Below are 20326 nucleotides of genomic sequence, written 5' to 3'. Positions count from 1 at the left end.
AGAGAAATTTCAGATAGACGAAGGGAGTGTAACACAGATTAATGTGGGTTTTTACTACCATGGGTCACATAGTTCTCAGGTGGCTAGCTTTTAATTCGAGATGTTTTTTATTGAATTAAGATTTCACCATCTACCATGATGGGATTTGAACCCTTCTGTTAATGTTGACAGGCTATTCAGTTGTTCAACCACATTCTCTTATAAGGGTAGGCAGCAGAGGAAAGAAAAACATCAGAAGATAATTGGAGATTTCGGCTCTTCCAATTCTGATTTCTTAAACATTTCCTATCTTAATTGCTCTGCCATTAGCAGCCATATCTTCACGTGCTTGAGCCCCAAGAACTAGAATTTCCACCTGAATTCTCTCTACCTTGTCACCTCTTTTACGATGTTCCTTAAAACTTCCCCTGACTAGGCATTAGGTCGTCTCTTTATGTGGCTTGGTCTTCTATTTTATTATGGGTTGTTAATGCTGGAAACAGCACACAAATTCCATAGAGGAAAGAAGGAGAAAACAGATCTGAGCAATTGAGGCTTTTGAATCCCAAAGCAAATATGAAATGAAGTATCATTAGTTGTGATTACTGGTTTCTGGATAATACATAAATTCTGTTTTAATGCAACCTTTTTTCTTTCATTTTTCATGAGCAACAGACATCAGATTAATGATAAAACCATGGACCAGATGTAACACCGCGCCAAAGTGATTTATTGGCCACTTAGTGTTGATGAAGCAGCAAACAAGAGTCAAACTGTTGTTATGACTCTGTTTGCCTTCATCAGAGTATTTACTCTGCATTTCAGGGGCTGTTCAGTATGCAGACCGTGTGATCCAAGAACCTTAGGACAGATAAGTGAACAGAATTGACTGGGTTGAAAATCATTCCCTGTGAATTCCCACTGCACGTAAAATTGGCTTTCCGTCCGCTTTCTATTTGCTTGTCATTCTTTGTTCTTTATTTTTGTCAAGGAAGAGAATGGGGAATTAAAGGCTAAAGGGGAGGGATCCTCTCTGTCTCTCTGTACTTTATCAGCGCTGCTATCGGTCATGATTCTTTTGAACTTGCATACAATTACACAGTGTTTACAACACAGAAACAGCCTTACCAGTTTATGCTGGTGTTTGTACTCCACTCCTGCCTCCTCCCACCCTCTTTTATCTGATTCTATCAACACATCCTTCTATTCTTTTCTCTGATAAATATCTATTGGCTTTTTCTAAAATATATCTAGGCTATTTACCTCAACTACTCTAATATTAACAATACAGTGTGGAGCTGGAGGAACACAGCAGGGCAGGCAGCATCAGAGGAGCAGGAAAATTGACGTTTCGGGTCAGGACCTGAAACGTCAATTTTCCTGCCCCTCTGATGCTGCGTGGCCTGCTGTGTTCCTTCAGCTCCACACTGTATTGTCTCTGGCTCCAGCATCTGCGGTTCTTCCCTACTTTATTAACTAGCGACCTTTCAATTCTGATTCTGAGAACTGTGTGTTCCTCATTCTAATCACTCTCCAGAATTCTTTATTGGACTTATTAATGTCTAGCTTATATTTATGACCTCTGGTTTTGGATTCCAAGCTCTTTTGTTCTTCCTAAGTACCGTAGCCTTCATCATAGGCATTTTTCTTGGTCGCTGAATCCCCACAGTTTTGAACTGAAGACTCACTGTTCCCTCCCTTCCTTCTTCATGCATATACCCTCCCACAATTATAAATCCATGGATTAAAAACAGAAAATGCTGGAAAACCCCCAGTAGATCAGACAGCTTCGATGGAGATACGGCAATTAAAGTGGGCGTTTTAAATTGTGACATATCATAATCGAAAATGAAAGAACTCCTTACTTCTCTCAGTCTTCTCTTCCTCCTCAAGATCAAGCCCTCATTGCTGTATCAGATCGTAGATACCATCCACTGATGGGTTATGGTTGGAGCGGTTCACTGCCACCAATGTCCTTTCAATCCTAATGCTAATGGCCTGTCTAATTATCAGTGGTAGAAAATAAACTACAAGATAGCCGTAACAAACAGAGGCACTCATCTTGCATAATACCATGTAGCTTATTACATGAAGGAAATGTTACAAATAACATTGATTAAATCAGCGTAAAACAATTATCAGGAGCCAGAGATGACATGTCTGTCTCCATTAGGACCTTATGATAGACAGCTTGACTTTCTGCCCAAAAAGAACCGTTACATTATCAGAGATAATGGGTACTGCAGATGCTGGAGATAACAAAGTGTGAAGCTGAATGAACACAGAGGGCCAAGCAGCATCTTAGGAGCACAAAAGCTGACGTTTCGGGCCTAGACCCTTCATCAGAGAGGGGGATGGGGAGAGGGTTCTGAAATAAATAGGGATAGAGGGGGAGGCGGACCGAAGATGGACAGAGGAGAAGATAGAAGGAGAGGAGAGTATAGGTGGGGAGGTAGGGAGGGGATAGGTCAGTCCAGGGAGGACGGACAGGTCAAGGAGGCGGGATGAGGTTAGTAGGTAGGAAATGGAGGTGCGGCTTGAGGTGGGAGCAGGGGATAGGTGAGAGGAAGAACAGGTTCAGGAGGTGGGGACGAGCTGGGCTGGTTTTGGGATGCAGTGGGGGGAGGGGATGAGATGGGCTGGTCCTCTCCACCTATCTTCTCCTCTGTCCATCTTCGGTCCGCCTCCCCCTCTCTCCCTATTTATTTCAGAACCCTCTCCCCATCCCCCTCTCTGATGAAGGGTCTAGGCCCAAAACATCAGCTTTTGTGCTCCTAAGATGCTGCTTGACCCTCTGTGTTTATTCAGCTTCACACGTTGTTACATTATTAGTTTGGTTCGAAATCACACAACACCAGATTATAGTCCAACGGGTTTATTTGAAAACACAAGCTTTCAGAGTCTCAGTCCAGAAGAAGGACTGTCATGTGATTTCTGACACTGGCACCTCCACATTGTCAGATTGGGTAGAGATATTATAACTTCAGGACAATCAGTTTCAGAAGTATTATGTTATAAAGCATCAACCCCCCGAGCAATTTCTTCAATAATTAACCTTTATACATTCATGTATATAACTCCTTTTACATTTAATCACTAGCTCAAATCCCTACAAGTCTCTAATATTACAAATGCATGAACAATTATCCAGAATGCATTGCCTTCTGACTTGAAAGACTAACACGTCTTTGGCTTCAGGTCTGTTGCCTTGCGTTCTGTTCTTGATCTTAATGATCAGCCTTTGAACCATATTTGCAGATGAGATCTTTTATCTTTGCAAGTTATAGAGTTGTATAGTACGTAAACAGACTCTTCAGTCCAACTCGCCCATGCCAACCAGATATCCTAAATTAATCTAGTCCCATTTGCCTCTAAACCCTTCCTATTTATGCTCATATTTATACTCTCCTCCAAATGCCTTTTCGATGTTGTAATTGTACCAACTTCCACCACTTCCTCTGACAGCTCATTCTACACAAGCGTCATTCTCAGCTTGGAAAGGTTGCCCCTGAGGTCCCTTTTAAATATTTCTCCTCTCACTTTAAACCTATGCCATCTGGTTTTTGACTCCTGGTAAAATACCCTGGCTGCTATTCACCCTATCCAGTCCTCTTGATTTTATAAACCTCTATAAGGTTACCCCCTGCCCCCCCCCCCCCCCCCCCCCCCCCAGCCTCCAGTGCTCTGGAGAAAATAGCCCCAGCCTTTTCAGCCTCTCCCCACAGCTCAAACCTCCAACCCAATAACATCCTGTTCATCCAGCCTCACATTTCAACATCCTTGTAAATCTTTTCTGAACCCTTTCAAGCTTAACACCATCTTTCCTATAGCAGAGACATCAGAATTGAATGCAGTATTCCAAAAGCAGCTGAAACACGACATTCCTCAAGTTCTTCACAAAGAATGTTGTTCCTGCTAAAGCCAGTACTAGGTCCATTATCTTTTCTGGAACAGTTTTAATCGCCTGAATTTTCCTTATGGAGGAACTTTTCCCTACTAACTAAGGTAGTTGTCCCATAACCGCATCAAGAAGATCTTCAAACTCATCAATTTCCATTGTGAAAAAGGCCATGCTGTTAAAACAAATAGTTTAATCCTTGCTATATCTTGCATTTCTGGACTAGGCAATTGCCTTTTAATTAGAACAGGTATTCTCTTTTTTGAAATTGTCTACATTTTCAAACCTGGCAATTTCTTCTTTTAGGGCATGTCTTTAATCTGTGGACTTTAGTCTGGCTTTCATGGAGTGCTGTGTAGCTGAACTCCATTTTGTTCAAGCAAATTCTTCATCAGAATCTTATGATACATCAGGTTGAAGCAAATATGTTCTCCACTACAACCTGTTGATTAATTTGGACATTGTCATTCTTCTTTATGGATCTCCTTTTGGTGTCTTTACACCCTCAGTCATTTTGCTGGAGGAAAGCTGTGCACTCAGCACTACCTTTGTCACTGGCACAGACAATTGTGTTTTGAGAGACAACAGAATGAAACATTTTTTGGTGACAGTAGGAATGGAAAATATTTTGACCAGTTTCTGCAAAGTCTGTAACTTCCTTCCTTTGATGATATTAAATAATTCTATAATACAAGCATAAGTAATTTTAATAGGTTGTTTCTTGTTTTTGGGCTCTGCCATGAGTCTAGGATGCCCAGTTAAAGTTTCTACTGGTTGTGGTTTTGCCAGTTGGTCAACAACAGTTTGTTTCTGAACCAGTTGCTCTCAGGGTAGTTGCTGAACTCCTGTTACACGCATGCAGAATCAAAAGTGAGCACTGTTGATGGTGAAACGCAGACACGTCCTCAATGCTTGCATGCTGTTTGTCTCACTGTATTATTCGTATCATACCATGTAGTTTCATCTTCTGATTTCTGAAACTTCTGTTTCTGTTCTTGTATCAAGATTGAAATTAACAAGTTGTCTATTGATATATTGCTCTGTGAAGGTCGACTCAGATGAATCATTAAATTACACTAGGAAAGCTTTTGGTATCTATTCTAATGGACATACAGCATTTAAATTGGATATCTTTTCTAAAGGTGACTGCTCCATTGGCATATGTCAGCTTTTTTTGCAGCTCTGAAGTAGTATCCTAATCTGTACATTTTCTGGAAGTGACCTACAATTTTGAGGATGTAGTATTATTTTGTCACGGTTGGGAATTGCTTGTGCCTGTGAGGCTTTGTTGTTTCATACTGCTAACATTTTTAGTACCTGCTGTTTGGTTTTGGTTTGTTATTTGCCTTTTTAGATTGTCTTTGCTGTTTTATGGTAGCCAAGTGTTCTCTTCTCAGAATCTACTTGTGAATCTATCTGATTTATGCTTCCAGCATTAACAGCTTGATCCAAATTTAAACCTTTCTTGGACTGTATGAAATATAACAAAGGCTTGTTAATAATTCCCAACAATTCTGTCTTATGACTTCTGATTTCAAAGCTCTATGGTCACAATTTTCCACTTATCTGCAGTGATTGTTCATGTTCATAGAATCACTATAGTGTGGAAACAGACCCTTCAGCCCAACAAGTCCACACTGACCCTCAGAGCATCTCACCCAGACCCAGCCCTATAGCCTAGCTTATTTACCCATCCCTGAACACTACAGGCAATTTAAGCATGGCCAATCCACCCTCCTGCACATCTTTGGACTGTGGCAGGAAACTGGAGCACCAGTCACCCAAGGCTGGAATTGAAGCCAGGTCCCTGGTACTGTGAGGTAGCAGTACTAACCACTGAGTCACCATGCCGCCCCATAAGTATCATGCGCTGACCGATTACATTCATGAATTAGCTTTAGATTACCCTGGAATTCCCTTCTGTTAATCTTACCCATTAAAGATTTTATATTCTTAGATTGAAATCATATTAAAAGCTGTTAGAGCTTCAGAAGTATTTTTGTCTTCCTTTATATTTTGGCAGTTTCTAACATCATCTGCCCTAGAACCCAATTAATACAATAGTGCATTAACTTAATCAGCCTCAGACTTGCTATTTAATTTTGAAGCAATTCTGTTGCTTGAGAATTGTCTTCTCCAAGATGTCCAATTTTGTGTTCTGTTCGGCCCATCTCTGACATTAAAATTTTGGGAAGTATTATATTACCTTCCTTCAATTCTTAATTGTTGATTTATTCTTCTTACTTCAAAGCTGTTTTAAATGTGTAGAATATGAATTATGTGTTTTTATTTGCTGCCTTCAAGCTTGTATTCTAATATTAAATCAATACTGTTTTAATTCAGTTATCTCAGAAAGGTTCTTCATATTGTTAAACACTATTATAGAAATTTGCAGGTTTATTTTTTTTGGTCTGGAAGCTGCTAAACACTGTTTTGCAGTAATATTGTATGATATTCTTCTAAAAGAACTTCAAAATCAGTTGAATAGTAAACCTGTATTGTATTGCGTCTTTCAAGCTTTAAATTGAATTAAATAGTAATGATGTATCTCTACTGCTTACTAGGGATTCCCAATTTTTTTTATTAATCAAAATAACGGTTTCCCACTTTCTGGCGGATTCCTATTTCTTCCTGGGAAAAATGGAAATTTTTCACCTTTCATAGCTGAAGACATTTTTTTAAAAAGTGTATCTGTGGCTGTAGCCTTAATAACCCTTCCTGCCAAAATCACAAAAGCCTTCTAAAAATCAAAGTTATTCTTTCTTCCTCCATTAGAGTCATTCTTAAATGTTTAAAATTTGACTCTATAACCCCTTACGTAAACACCAAAGGTTTTCCGATATTACTGCCATTGTAAAAACTAACATTCTGGCTCTTGCACTATCTGATGTAGTTGTGTTTCGTGGAGCCTCTCCAAACGTTGGCACAATGTTTGTTTTTAACGGTAAGTGCTCACTTGCACTTTTCTTTCTTTCCTTTTGTTTTGCATCTATATTGTAATTATTTTTTTCCCATGCCCTAAAGGATCTCTAACTTTACTCACAGAGCTCTAACTTGCTCCCACAATGTCTCCTTCACTAAGGTTTCTGTCTCGTTCCAAATCAGGTAGCTTTTACTCCTTGCTTTGCCCATATTGTTACCAACTCTGAAGTGAAGGTTTTCTTCTAGAGTACTGCTTTCACTGTGTTTCTCTTCCTTTGAACTTTTTTGTTTTCACCTTTCAGCCACTGAATGACTATGCCTTTTAAGAGAGCTAATGTTGTATAAGTGGTACAAAAGGCTTTTCATCTGATTTGTTTTCCCCTGAATTGAAAGGATTCTCTCCACCATTCTTACCAGATGGTATTTTGGCAAGGACATCCAATGTTGATCACCATGTCAGAGGGGGATCAGTTAGCTTGATTAGCTGGACAGTTGGTTTGTGATGCAGAATGATGCAAACAGTATGGGTTAAATTCCAGCACTGGCTGAGGTTACCGTGAAGGTCTTTCCTTCGCAACCTCTCCCCTCACCCGAGGTTTGGTGAGCCTTAGGTTAAATCATCACCAGACATCTCTCTCTCTCTCTCTCTCTCTCTCTCTCTCTCGATTGAGCCGCCCTATGGTCCTCTGGGACTAAACCAACTTTACTGACTACTACTGGATTCTAAGTACCAATTATTGCTGGCTTGTGGTTGGGGTATTTCACTGTGACCAATCTGTTTAAAATATCTTTGGAACAACCTATTCACGTGTGAGGACACTAGTCTGGAACAGGTGGAACTTGAACCCAGAGAGAGGCACTACCACTGTGCCATAAGGGGCCTCTATGCTCCTTATTTTGCTGAGTCCAAAGTCATATCAGTGGTAGAGGATGTACCCCCAGAGTTTCAAGAACAGGTGCTTGCCTAATGTAACAAGATATAGTTTAAGATGTGATAATAATCAGTACAGGTAACATTAACTAGTTACACAAAATTACAACTATCAGGAGCCAGAGGTGACATTGTTTCCACTGGGATTCTGTGATAGACAGCCTGATTCTCCACCCAAAGACAGTTATATCACCACATTAATTCTTTCAGGACCACGACCTCATGCAACAATAATGGCACAAAAGAATTGCAACTTCAGCTCTAGGGCCTGTGTTGATTGACCTGGTGTCATCCTGGACATCAGGAATCAGGCATATTCCACCTTAGCTCAGCCACTGTTCTGGTCTTACATGTCCCACAGCTCACAAGTTGAGGTGAGTTCAGGAGTTTAGTGGTGATACCTGTGTGGTTAAATAGCCTGTTAAATGTCCACCGCTTTGCTCATGCGCACAGCATTCTATCTGAGAAAGGAAATCAGTTTCCATAGCAACTAGCATCAGTGGAGAGGGAGAGAGAGAACTGTAAGTTACAAAGACAATTCATTGCTTTGCCATTATAGTGACAAAATGCTGGTTTCTGGGCAACTGCTTTCTGGAATGTACTACTATGCAAACAGTGTTTCTTGGTTACACTGGTGTGATGACTCTGAAAATTAGAGCTCACTTTTATGATTTTAAATAACATTGTGCAATTTTCTGATGTGCTAGAGGAAGATGTTAATTGCATTTTTTTCCCCCAAACTCAGCTACCAACAGATTATATATTGATGGCAACTGAGCAAGAAGTTCCAGAACATTTGTTTGCAATGCATCCTCTGGTGTCACCTGTCATTTCTCTATGCTGGGGCTTGTACATAGGGTGACGTGTGAGACAGTGTGTGCCTGGAACTGCCAGAATGAAGGGATTGAAAGATGATTTTCTGTTAGACAACAATGGAAATGAACGTTTTATCTTAATATTGAAGCAATAAAATTAAAATCGGGTCAGAATGAAGTCGTGGAATTGTTAGCAATCTGTGATGACTTAATTAGAATTTTCCTCAGTAACCATGGATATGGAAGGAAAGGAATAAATTCAGCTGGATTTCCATTCTTGATGGTTATGCAGTAACATTGCATTCTGCTGGAAATTTGGTATCTGGTTGTTCTGTAAGGACTGGTTCAGATCTTCTATGACATGGAGGTGACAAAAGCGCAATGGTATTATCACTCAACTACTAATCCAGAAGCTTAGCAAATGTGCTAGGGGCCAGGGTTCAAATCCTACCATGGCAGATGATGCAATTTGAATTAAGGATCTAATGATGGCCATGAAGCCATTATCAATTGTTGGGGGAAAAACCCACCTGATTCACAACTGACATCCTTACCTGGTCTGGCCTATATGTGTCCCCAGACCCATAGCAATGTAATTAACTCTTAACTGCCCTCTTGGCGATTAGGGATGGGCAATGAATGCGAGCCTATGCAGGACACCTTCATCCTGTGAGTGAATTTTTTTTAAAAAGTCCATAAATCCATTATTTTTAACCCCTAGCAAGACGACCATACATAGTGTCTTTCATAGCTACAGGACATCGCAAAGTGCTTTTTTAGATGAGATTTGCTACAGTGTGGAAACAGGCCCTTCAGCCCAACAAGTCCACACCACCTCTTGAAGCATCCCACCCACACGCATCCCCCTATAACCCACACACCCCTGAACACTACGGGCAATTTAGCATGGCCGATCCACCTGGCCTGCACATCTTTGGACTGTGGGAGAAAACCCACGCAGACACGGGGAGAATGTGCAAACTCCGCACTGACAGTCACCCGAGGCTGGAATCGAACCCGGGTCCCTGGTGCTGTGAGGCTACAGTGCTAACCACTGAGGCACCGTGCAGCCCCAATCATCTCTGGCTGTGCAGTTTCTCAGCCAATAAAATAATTTTGAAGTGTAGTCATTGGTGTAATGCAAAAATATGGCAGATAATTTTCACGTAATTGATTTCCCATAGACAGCAACCTGTTAATGACCAGATAATCTCTTTTTAGCGATGTTCATTGAGTGTTAAACATGTGATTTACACAGGGATAACTCCCTTCGCTTTCTCCTAAAGGCCTAGTGGTGGCACAGTGGCTAGCACTGCTGCCTCACAGCAGCAGGAACCAAGGTTTGATTCTGGCCTTGGGCAGCTATTTGTGTGGAGTTTGCATGTTCTCCCATGTCTGCGTGGGTTTGCTCTGGGTACTCCAGTTTCCTCCTACAGTCCAAAGATGTGCAGGTGAGGCGGATTAGCAATGGGAAAAGCAGGGTTACAGGAATTGTGTAGGGAGGATGATTGGTGTGGACTTGATGGGCTCATTGGCCTGCTTCCACAGTGCAATGATTCTATGACCATCATGGAAACATTGCATCCACTCAAGAGGGCAGACAAAGCTCAGCTTAGCGTTTTATTGTGAGAGATATCATCTCTGGCCATTCCCTCATTTCTGCATCTAGATATCAACTTGATTTTTTTTGTGATGCTGAGTGATTTAAGCCTTCAGCCTCGGTCCAATGAGGCACTGTTCTCAGACGCATGAATGCATGGCCAATTTTGTTTTCCCTTCCAGGATTGCAAGGCTGAGGTTAGGTGAGTTCAAGCTGTTGTCAGCCTGACTGAAATGAGATTAGAAATCGAAAGTATTGTATTGCCTTCTCCAGTCTGCTCTTACAGCTAATGTTACGATGTGGCAGGGTAAATGCCATTTGGACCATGCTTTTCCTTCATGTGAATCTCTTCCTATCCCTCTTTATGTAACCAGAATGTTCTTGTCTTCCCGTTTCCCTCTTACTCAATTTACCTTTAATCTTAAAAACCACTCAGCTGCTACTCCTGTTTCACCCAAAGACTGTCTTTGGGTTTGATCTCCCAAGTGTTTAGCCAGAGGAGGTTATTACTGTGATTGGGTGTTGACTAGTACTTCTGTCTCACTCCTGTGTTAAACATTTAAAAGAACACTGAAGAAGGAGTCTTATACACAAGTGCTGAAACTTAAAAAGAAATGCTGAGAGGTTACAACAAGGTAGATGGAATGAGAGGGTACTTGTGTGAAACATAAGCACAGCACAAACTAATTGGGCCAAACGGCCTGTTACTGTGCTGTGCATTCTACATGATTTTGTGTAAGTGAATGCATGCACCTGCTATCCATCTTAACAACAACTTGTGGTAGTGAGATACAAATAATTTCTGGATTATTACTGTCAATCTTATATGTTTTGCCCCTAGTTTTGGTATGCTCCAAAATGAGAACATTTTCTTTATGTCTATCCTATCAAATCACTTCATAATTTTAAAGACCTCACTGTGTCGTCCCTTGGCCTTCTCTTTATGAGAGTAGACAGTCCTAGTCTGTTTAGTCTTAGCTGATGAGTTTGCCCACTCAGTTCTGGTATCATCCTTGTAAATCTTTATTGGAATTTGTCTTGTATTACTAAATTTGTTTACATTATTCTAATATGGAGACCGGAATTCTGCACTGTGCTCCAATTGTGATCTACTGAAGGTTAGGACTCTGCTTAACAGCCATTGTGTAATGAATTGCAGCCTGGTCAATTGTGTTTATTTGCTGCCACTCGACACCTGGTTGGAGCTTTGCATGTTAATGTTACTGCTTACCAGCTGGTTGGAGAGGGCGGGAAGCAAACTGTGAATCAGCTGCACTCTCTTGTTAGCCGAGCGTGCAGAATGATGTCCTTCAAGGTCATTGGGAAAAGAAAAGCTCTCCTTATTCAGCTTCAGAACTGAAATTATCGGTGAAATATGTTCAGCACCTGAGCAGCACTTCTTAAACCCCATGACCTTCACCGCCTAGAAGGACAAGGGCTTAGAGAATGGGAGCATTACCACCTCCAGGTACCCCACTCAAATCACACACCATCCTGACTTAGACAGAAATCACCATTGATCATCATTGCTGGGTCATAATTCTGGAATACCCTAACATCGGTGTGACAGCACATACTTCATGTGGATTATGGGGAGCTTCAAGGAGAAGGCTATATGCCATCTTCTCAAGAGACACCTGGGATGGGCAAAAAATGCCATCCTTGCCAGTGATTCCCCTTTTTCACAAATGAACAAGAAAATTTTCTTCTCAAAACTGTGTGTAAGATAGAAGTTCCTTCCTGTATGAGAAAATTTCTATAATGCCTTGCTGGATGACCAGTGACAGCATTAATACTTAAAGGGTTATTTTGGTGGGTAGAATCTTACAGTACACATAGAGGCATTTGACCCATTGTGCCTGTGCTGACTCTTTGAAAGATCTATCTCATTCTCCTTTGTTGATTACAATTTAATTTTCTTCCAGCAGCATTTTAGCCAGTGAATTCCAGATTGCAAGAATTTCCAGTTCTTTTGATCAAATCCATTAACCATCAGACTAGTGCTACAACCTAATGTGATCTTCCTGGAACTGTTACAGATTAGACTGTGGGAGATTGGGGTTGAAAGAAGTTATTTTTAGTTCGATGGAAGGATGTTGACCTGCTATGCTAAAGTTTTTTCTCCTTGCACAGGTGTTGAGAGACCAGCTGAATGTTTCCAGCATTTTCAGTTTTGTTTTACTTGGTGTGTTTGGTTACTGTGCATATGAATCCAGTTCCTGTCTGCTTGACTTGATGGCCATGAAGATTAAATTGGGGTTTCCTTGTCTCCTACAGAATCCTGACATCGTACTGGTCCATTACCTGAACGTGCCAGCCATAGAAGACTGTGGGAAGCCATGTGGTCCGATATTGTGCTCCATCAACACCGACAAAAAGGAGTGGGCCAAATGGTCAAAAGAGGAACTAATTAGCCAACTTAAACCCATGTGTGAGTATCAGTTTCAGCATCCTCTGAATTCTGGTAGAACAGTGTACATTTGGGAATAGGGTTGCCAACCTTCCAGGATTGCTCTGGATGTTTTGAGAATTAAAGATGAAAAATCCTACACACAAAATCATAAGGCTGTTAATAATTGCACTCTCTGTAATTTTCTTTGAACAGTTTAGCTTTGCTGGTTATAAAAACATGGTACAAGGGAAAAAAAAGTGCTGTTTGTCTAAAAATCAAAATTAATCCAATTGAGTAATGAAGAGACTGTTGACTTTCCAATAGAATGGGAAGGTAGTTCCCCTGAGGATGGGCAACTGATTAAAAAAAGGAGAGGATTGGGTGGGCAATCTAACAGGAAGTCATGTGATGAAGCCTCCAGGAATGTACCCAATCTGAGTTGGCAACCCTAGGCAAGGAGGTAAAATTTAGGAGTTAGAAGCATGCTTGTCTTTGAGTCATAAATTGGAGAGTTCAAACTCCACTGCAGAGATTCCAATATGGTGTTCGAATTTGAAAATCCAGTGCAGTATTGAGAATATGCGGCACTGTCTGAGATACCATCATCGAGCTTAGACTTTAACTAGAGGATGATGCGCCTGTTACTTGTTGAGTGGTAGTTCGGAAATTTTGTGGCGTTATTTTGGCGAGCAGGGAAATGCTCAGTATTCTGGTACAAATTCCACCTGTAACAGATACGGTGGGGGGGGGTGGGGAAGCAATCAGATTATCTTGTTGTTTGCTGTTTGTGGGACTTTGCTGTGCTGGCTTCGTCAATGACGCCCAAATCCCGAGAATGTTATCTTAAAAAAAAAGGGCAATGTACCAGGAGGGTAATTGGTGCCTATGAATTTGAACTCCAGCAAGAATCACAACAGGAAGGAAGGCAGAGATAATGGGAACTGCAGATGCTGAGGAATCCAAGATAACAAAGTGTCTAGGCCCGAAACGTCGGCTTTTGTGCTCCTGAGATGCTGCTTGGCCTGCTGTGTTCATCCAGCTCCACACTTTATTATCTTAGCAAGGAAGGCAACTGCTGGGTAAAGGAGAAATGAAAAACTGAATAAAACAAAACATCCGCTGTACCGAATGAGTGTTTTAGTTTCCTAGTGGGAGTCTTTGAGAAAACGTTGTGAGGGAAGGAACAGCACAGAACAAAAAAAAATGCAGCACAACAGCAAGTAGCTTAATGTTCTGTGATGCCACGCACCATTTGCAGCCCTGTAATAACAACTGTCCTGAACTGCTAAGGAAAAGCATTCCTTTGTGAAACCGGTTTAATGAAAATTCCGAGAGGGTGGGGAGAAATAAATACATGGATTCTATAGGAGATTGCAAAAAGTGCATTGGGGCACGGGACCTGAGACAGCTAGTCGCCGCTTTTAACACGAGCGATTTGTAAAAGCAACAAGGGAGGTGACAGAAAATGTAATTCGAAATGGGTCTGGGCTTATTCACCGGAGCATTGTGCATCCTTTTTCCATCTGGCCTCTTTGCTTGCCGCCGACCGTGCTGCACGCCTGCCACCTCCTGGCCTTCCAGTATTATTACTTGTGACAGGTGCAAAATTCTGTACAATACAGACACGTGTGTGTATTCACCCAACTGTCAGTGCCAGCCAGATCCGTGGGGCGAGATTTTCAGTCGCAAGTCATTTACCTGAGCCCTTAATATAACACTTGTGTTCGCAATTTTCCCCACCCTACCCCCCACAAACAAATCTTTCTCCATCTCCCGTTCATATTTCCGATATTTCTTTAATCTAGGACATAATTTGTGCAGTTTGCAAGTCTTTCTTCCTGTTAGAGTGTGAGGAACAGTGATAGAGGACAGCATTCAGGAAAGTTTTTACTCAACATTATATTACTTCAGCCTCTGACTCGAAAAATTATGGCTCAAATCTCACTCCTGCAACTTGTGTTCAAACTCAATCAATCTGTTCAACCACACTCCACTGACTGTTAAACATGTTGTGATGTACTAAGCCCTTTGAAAGCTAGAGTAGCCACACAATTTTAACAAAGGAATGTTGACACACTTACACCCTTATATAGTTAATTGGATCCTTAGTCAGGAGAGTAATAGGTTTGGAAAAAACTTGACCAATCATGAAAATTTGGAATTGGGCAAACATGGAGATGCTCAAATGAGTGAACAATGTTTTCTATTGAGAAAAAAGATGGGGTGAAGCAATAATATCCAGGACACTCTTAAACACCAAAATTAAAGATAAAAGTGAGTCTAATCTAAAGGGCAGTGACAGAATGTCACTGACTCATATGAATGCACAGCGGATTGACTCAGCTGAGGAGTTGCTGGGAATGAATGAATTGGAGACCAAGACAAACCATTTCAGCACAAGGAAGAAGGAGGAGTGTGTGACATGTCTTTTTAGCACTTAGGAGGAGCATCTAGAAGAAGATTCCAGAGTTGTGATCACTAACTGTATAGTTGAAGAAAAAATACTTTGCATTGATATATCATTATTCCCACCTTCAAGTCATCTCAATGTGCTTTATACTGTGTGAAGTACTTCAAAAATGTTGTTACTCATGTAGGATATATGGTGGAAAATTTGAACATGGCAAGCTACCACAAACAGCAATGAGATAATGACTGGTCTGTTTTATAAAGGGTCGCATATTTGATCAGGTCCTGAAGAGAACTCTTTGGGATCTTTTACATGCTTATATGTAAGTTGGGCTCACCTTGACATTGCATCCAAAAGTCATGATGAGGGTCCTGATGTTGACCATGGTTTTGATGTACGAAAGACGGTCCGGTGTTATATTGGAATTGAGTTTCGTGGCAGCAAGCTCAACATTGCAGATTATGTGTTCAATGGACACTGTAAAGAGGAAGCCCCAGAGGCTTATAAAATGGACATTGGTTGACTTGCACTGTGATTGAAATGTCAAATAGTATGGTAGGCAATTTCTTCATGACAATGCTGCCCCTTTAAGCAGGGCCAGCAACAAAAAGAAATGAACCTGACCTTTACTATTGACCTTGTCTCCATGGAGATGAGCAGAGAATGTCAAAACTTGTCAGAAATGTAATAGAATGAAAACAACAGAAAACAAAATAAATGCACTAATACTTGCTGCATGTGGCTCTCAGGATAATATTGCTGTTTCTCTGGGTTGCTCTCTAGCTTGACTCATCCGCCCCATGATCAATTCCATTACACAGGCCCTTGATTTGAACCCGTGCAGTGGTGAGAACCGTACTGTCTGTGTGAGTGTAAGGCCGGTGAACGTGACTTGACCTTATGAGATTGGGAGACACACAGCAGCAGAATGTTTTCTCTTACCCCGAATTTGCCCCAACCACCACTTTACCTAACCTCAGCCCCTCTCCCAACTCCCTCACCTTTGATCAAATTAATCAATTATCACTATTGTAAGTGAATCATAGGATTTTCAAACAGGACAATGCAGAAGAAGTTATTAAATTTATGAAAACTGAGGGCTTTTCTTCAAAGTATGTGAGTATGTGTAGTTTAGGACCGTGTGTTGGCAGACTAGAATTATTTGAAAAATATTCATTCTTGTGATATAGGTATGCTGTCAGGGTTCACATTTATTACTCATTCCTTGTCCTGAGAAGGTGATGGCGAACAGTCTTCTTGAACCACTGTGTCCTTTGTGGAGATGTTGTTTCCATAGAGCAGTTTGGGAGGAATTCCAGCATTTTAAATTCTCAGTGATGAACGGATGGCAATATGTTTTCAATTAAGGATGGTGTGACTGAGGGGATCATGGAGATGACGGTGTTCCCATGCACTTATTGCCCTTACCCTTCCAGTGAGTAGAAGTTGAACAGTTGTCAAGCATTTAACTCTTAAATAAAGACTTACAATTCAGAGGGTAGTAGTAACCTATGATAGTTGTAACAATGATCCAAGTTCCTGCAGGTGATCTCACCTGCTCCATGGAATTCCCAGTCATAAATTGGGGTAAAGAATGAAGTTCTTACATTCTCCCTGCTGGGCTGACTAACAGTTAGCCTTTGAATGAGACATTTTGGTTTCAGTCCTTGTTTACTTCTGTGGGGAATTAGGCAACCAAAGAGTTCCTGCTTTTTGGGTGTTGGGTGATAGTCAGTCATTCTGATTCAAGAAAGGACTGGTTTTCAGTAATTAGACTAAAATCCTGTTTCCTTATTATTGCATTGATGCTTCTTCAGAGTGTAATGGCCTGCCTAAGCTCACGATCCTACAAAAACATGTATTTGTACAGCAACTTTAATACAATATAGATTCCCAAGATGCTTCAGAACAGTGTAGCCAATGTAACCAAGACAACAAAAGGACATGTCCAGCATGGGCCTCCTGCAGTGGCACAATGATGCCACCTGAAGGTTGCAGGAACAGCAACTCATATTCCGCTTGGGAACCCTGCAGCCCAATGGTATCAATGTGGACTTCACCAGCTTCAAAATCTACCCTTCCCCCACCGCATCCCAAAACCAGCCCAGTTCGTCCCCTCCCCCCACTGCATCACACAACCAGCCCAGCTCTTCCCCTCCATCCACTGCATCCCAAAACCAGTCCAACCTGTCTCTGCCTCCCTAACCTGTTCTTCCTCTCACCCATCCCTTCCTCCCACCCCAAGCTGCACCTCCATCTCCTACCTACTAACCTCAGCCCACCTCCTTGACCTGTCTGTCTTCCCTGGACTGACCTATCCCCTCCCTACCTCCCCACCTATACTCTCCTCTCCGCCTATCTTCTTTACTCTCCATCTTCGGTCCGCCTCCCCCTCTCTCCCTATTTATTCCAGTTCCCTCTCCCCATCCCCCTCTCTGATGAAGGGTCTAGGCCCGAAACGTCAGCTTTTGTGCTCCTGAGATGCTGCTGGGCCTGCTGTGTTCAGCCAGACTCACATTTTATTATCTTGGATTCTCCAGCATCTGCAGTTCCCATTATCACCAACAAAAGGAAACATTAGGATAGGAGATCAAGAGGCAGATAATATAGATACTTAAAGGAGAAGAGCAAGATGGAGAGAGGTTTAGTGGGGAATTCCAGAGCTGAGGGCTTTGTAGCTGAAGGCATGGCTATCAATGATGGAATGAAGGAAGTGGGAAATGTACAAGAGGTTAGAATTGAACCAGACTCACCTAGGAGGACTGACTATTTGAAGGAGAACAACTAGTAAAACTTTACCCCAGCCACAGTTAGCAAGAGGGGAAAAAAAAGCTTTATTTCGCTGCAGGGAAATGGGCCCCTCAGGGAAAGACTTCACTCCAGTTAATTTTAAATGGGGCAACCTTTCTGCAGCTGGCTCAATTATCCAATGCCCTTAAAACAATGATGAGCCAGGACTGGATAACAAATTTTGTTGCTGACTCCTGTACAGTCACCCCATACTTGTTTTACTGAATATGCAGAATCAAAGGAAGTCAGCAGGATAGTGCTTTATTAAACTCCAGGGCAAGAGACACTGAGCCACACACTAACCAGGGCCACTGTCAGCCCAATAATTGCCTTCCCTCACTGATGTCAGTGGAATATATGCTGTGCTCTCTGATGCACCTCACTTAAAACTGTTATCTGCCCTGGGTCAACCCACAGAAAGGGGCAGGAGAGAAATTATTCAGTAAAACCCATTGACTAGAGGCCTTTTTTTAGGTTAATTTCATAACTGCCAAATCAGCCAACTGGGGATTTCACCCTTCGCTGATACAGATTTTGGTGGCATATCCATCATTGCCTGGACTATAAATGTTTTCTATTTCTCTCTCACAATTATTGGAGTTTGTAGAACAGCCTGTTCCTTATAAAAGAAAGGAGAAGGAATGAAAGGAGGGAATTCAACTGGTGTCTCAGTGCCAAAGGGCTGCATCTTGAGCAGGCACCTTCTTTCCTTGCACTTCTTAAAGGGACCCTATTTTCACTGGGCCGTGAATCTTTTTAACACCCTGCTAGGAAAAGTTGCACAGCTTAGGGGTCCCTGCTAAAATGTGTAAAGCAAACAACATAGTTTCAAGTCAGAACCTGGGCTTAGGTTGCAGCGCCTTCCTCAGTGGAACATGCCCGTGAGTGAGATTGATTTTTTTTTCCCCCATTCGGTAAAAGGGTATTAAGGGTTGTGGAATCAAGCAGAGTAGATGGAAGTAAGGGACAGATCAACTCACAATTTAATTGATGAGTGGGACTGGGCTGAAAGAGCTGAATTGCCAACTGTTGCCTAGCTCATAGCTGGCAGATTGATTGTTCAGGTGAAGCAATGGAGGGGCTGCTAATGTCCATTGAAATGTATCCCATTAATACGTCATCATTTTGAGGAAATGGGGACAAAACTTTGGAGTGAGCTGTCAAGAAATTTGACAGGTGGCACATTCCGGACCTGGCAAATACCATTTAAATGATTGAGTCAGGCAACTCAGACTTTCCTATTTACCAGACTCTGAATTGGTAACAATCCAGCAGCACCAGGCCCTTCTGCAGCATCACGTGATTTTTATTTTGGAATTGCCAAATATCTGGGGCAAAGACAATTTAAGTAAACTGAACCACTGCATGTGAATTCCGTTCACAGCATAATCAGACAGGAGGAAGCTGCATTTCCCTCATTTCTGGAGGTTTGTGTTTAGGTACAGTTGGGTGTAAGGGATGAGTGAGAAAAGATCGACGTTTTGCACCAAAACACCAGAAGGTTATGCAATCTGCTGACTCTAATGTATCCTCTACAGGACCTCAAAAGAATGGAGCATCTCATCTCCCTCATTTCCCCATTACTTTCATGCCACAGATGTGTGAGATATTTGGGGTTGATAGCTGCATTGGAAGCCCAACCACATTTGGAAACACTCATATCTCTGACCCAGAAGGCAGTTGGTTCAAGTAACACACCAGAGAATTAAGCACATAATCTAAGCTGTTACTCAGCTGCAGTACTGAGGAAGTGCTGCACTGCTGGAAGAGCCACTGTTCAGATAAAACCCTGTCTGTTCTTTCAGGTGAAGTTTAAAACCCATATTTTGAAGAAGAGGAGGGAATTTTGATCTGTATCCTGGCCATTATTTATCCCTCAATGTCAGTAAAATAGATATCTGGTCATTATCACATTGCTGCTTGTGGGAACATGCTGTGCCCCAAATGGCTACCATCTTTTCCACCACAGAGCCTACATTTTAGAAGTACTTCATTGGCTGTGAAGCCTTTGGGACACACTGTGGACAGGTTTTTCTTTTAGAGCTATTACAAGATCAGGAAATTTTATAATTAAGTGAATACTTCATTAACCATCTTGTTAACCAAATCCTGACATTAAAAAATCAGATGATCTAAAATTGACAGAGGGAGGTCCCAGTGTCCTCTGACTCTCCCTCACACCTTTTCTAGCAGCATCTCTAGATAATGGACAGGAGCAGAAATCATGGACAATAATGTTTCTTTCTCTTTACTCACCCATTATCACCACAGTTAACTAAAGTGTCAAACTGCTCATCATTAAATAACTCTGGAAATTGGATCTGAGATATTTTCTGTCAAATGGCTCAATTCCCAGTGAAGACTATCTAGGCATTGATGTTGCCATGGTAGGGATATGAGGAGTCATAGAAGGAGGGTGAGGGCATGGAAATGGCATAGGGATATGGAAGAATATATCGGGTGGAGGGCATGATTTGGCATGGAGGTGGCATGAGAGTGGCTGGGGTTGTCATGGGTGAGAGCTAGAGGGTCCAACGGTATTTAAGACAACTAGGAAAAAGTTCCAGAGAACCAAGGTAGGTATTCTAA

General features: G+C 41.7%; 1 protein-coding gene across 9 annotated transcripts in view; it reads left to right on the top strand.

The window, feature by feature from the left end:
• camta1a (calmodulin binding transcription activator 1a) overlaps positions 1 to 20326 on the top strand; it is a 1145933-nt gene that overhangs the window by 985870 nt on the left and 139737 nt on the right. For all 9 annotated transcript variants that reach the window (XM_048561404.2, XM_048561406.2, XM_048561403.2 and 6 more), the window contains one exon: positions 12423 to 12576. In XM_048561404.2, coding sequence (XP_048417361.1) covers positions 12423 to 12576 — 154 coding nt within the window. The remainder of the gene's footprint in view (positions 1 to 12422; positions 12577 to 20326) is intronic.

This window comes from Stegostoma tigrinum, chromosome 28 (assembly GCF_030684315.1).
Source record: "Stegostoma tigrinum isolate sSteTig4 chromosome 28, sSteTig4.hap1, whole genome shotgun sequence".
NCBI lineage: Eukaryota > Metazoa > Chordata > Chondrichthyes > Orectolobiformes > Stegostomatidae > Stegostoma > Stegostoma tigrinum.
The sequence above is the reverse complement of the archived record's forward strand: the minus strand, read 5'-3'. Positions and strand labels throughout refer to the sequence as shown.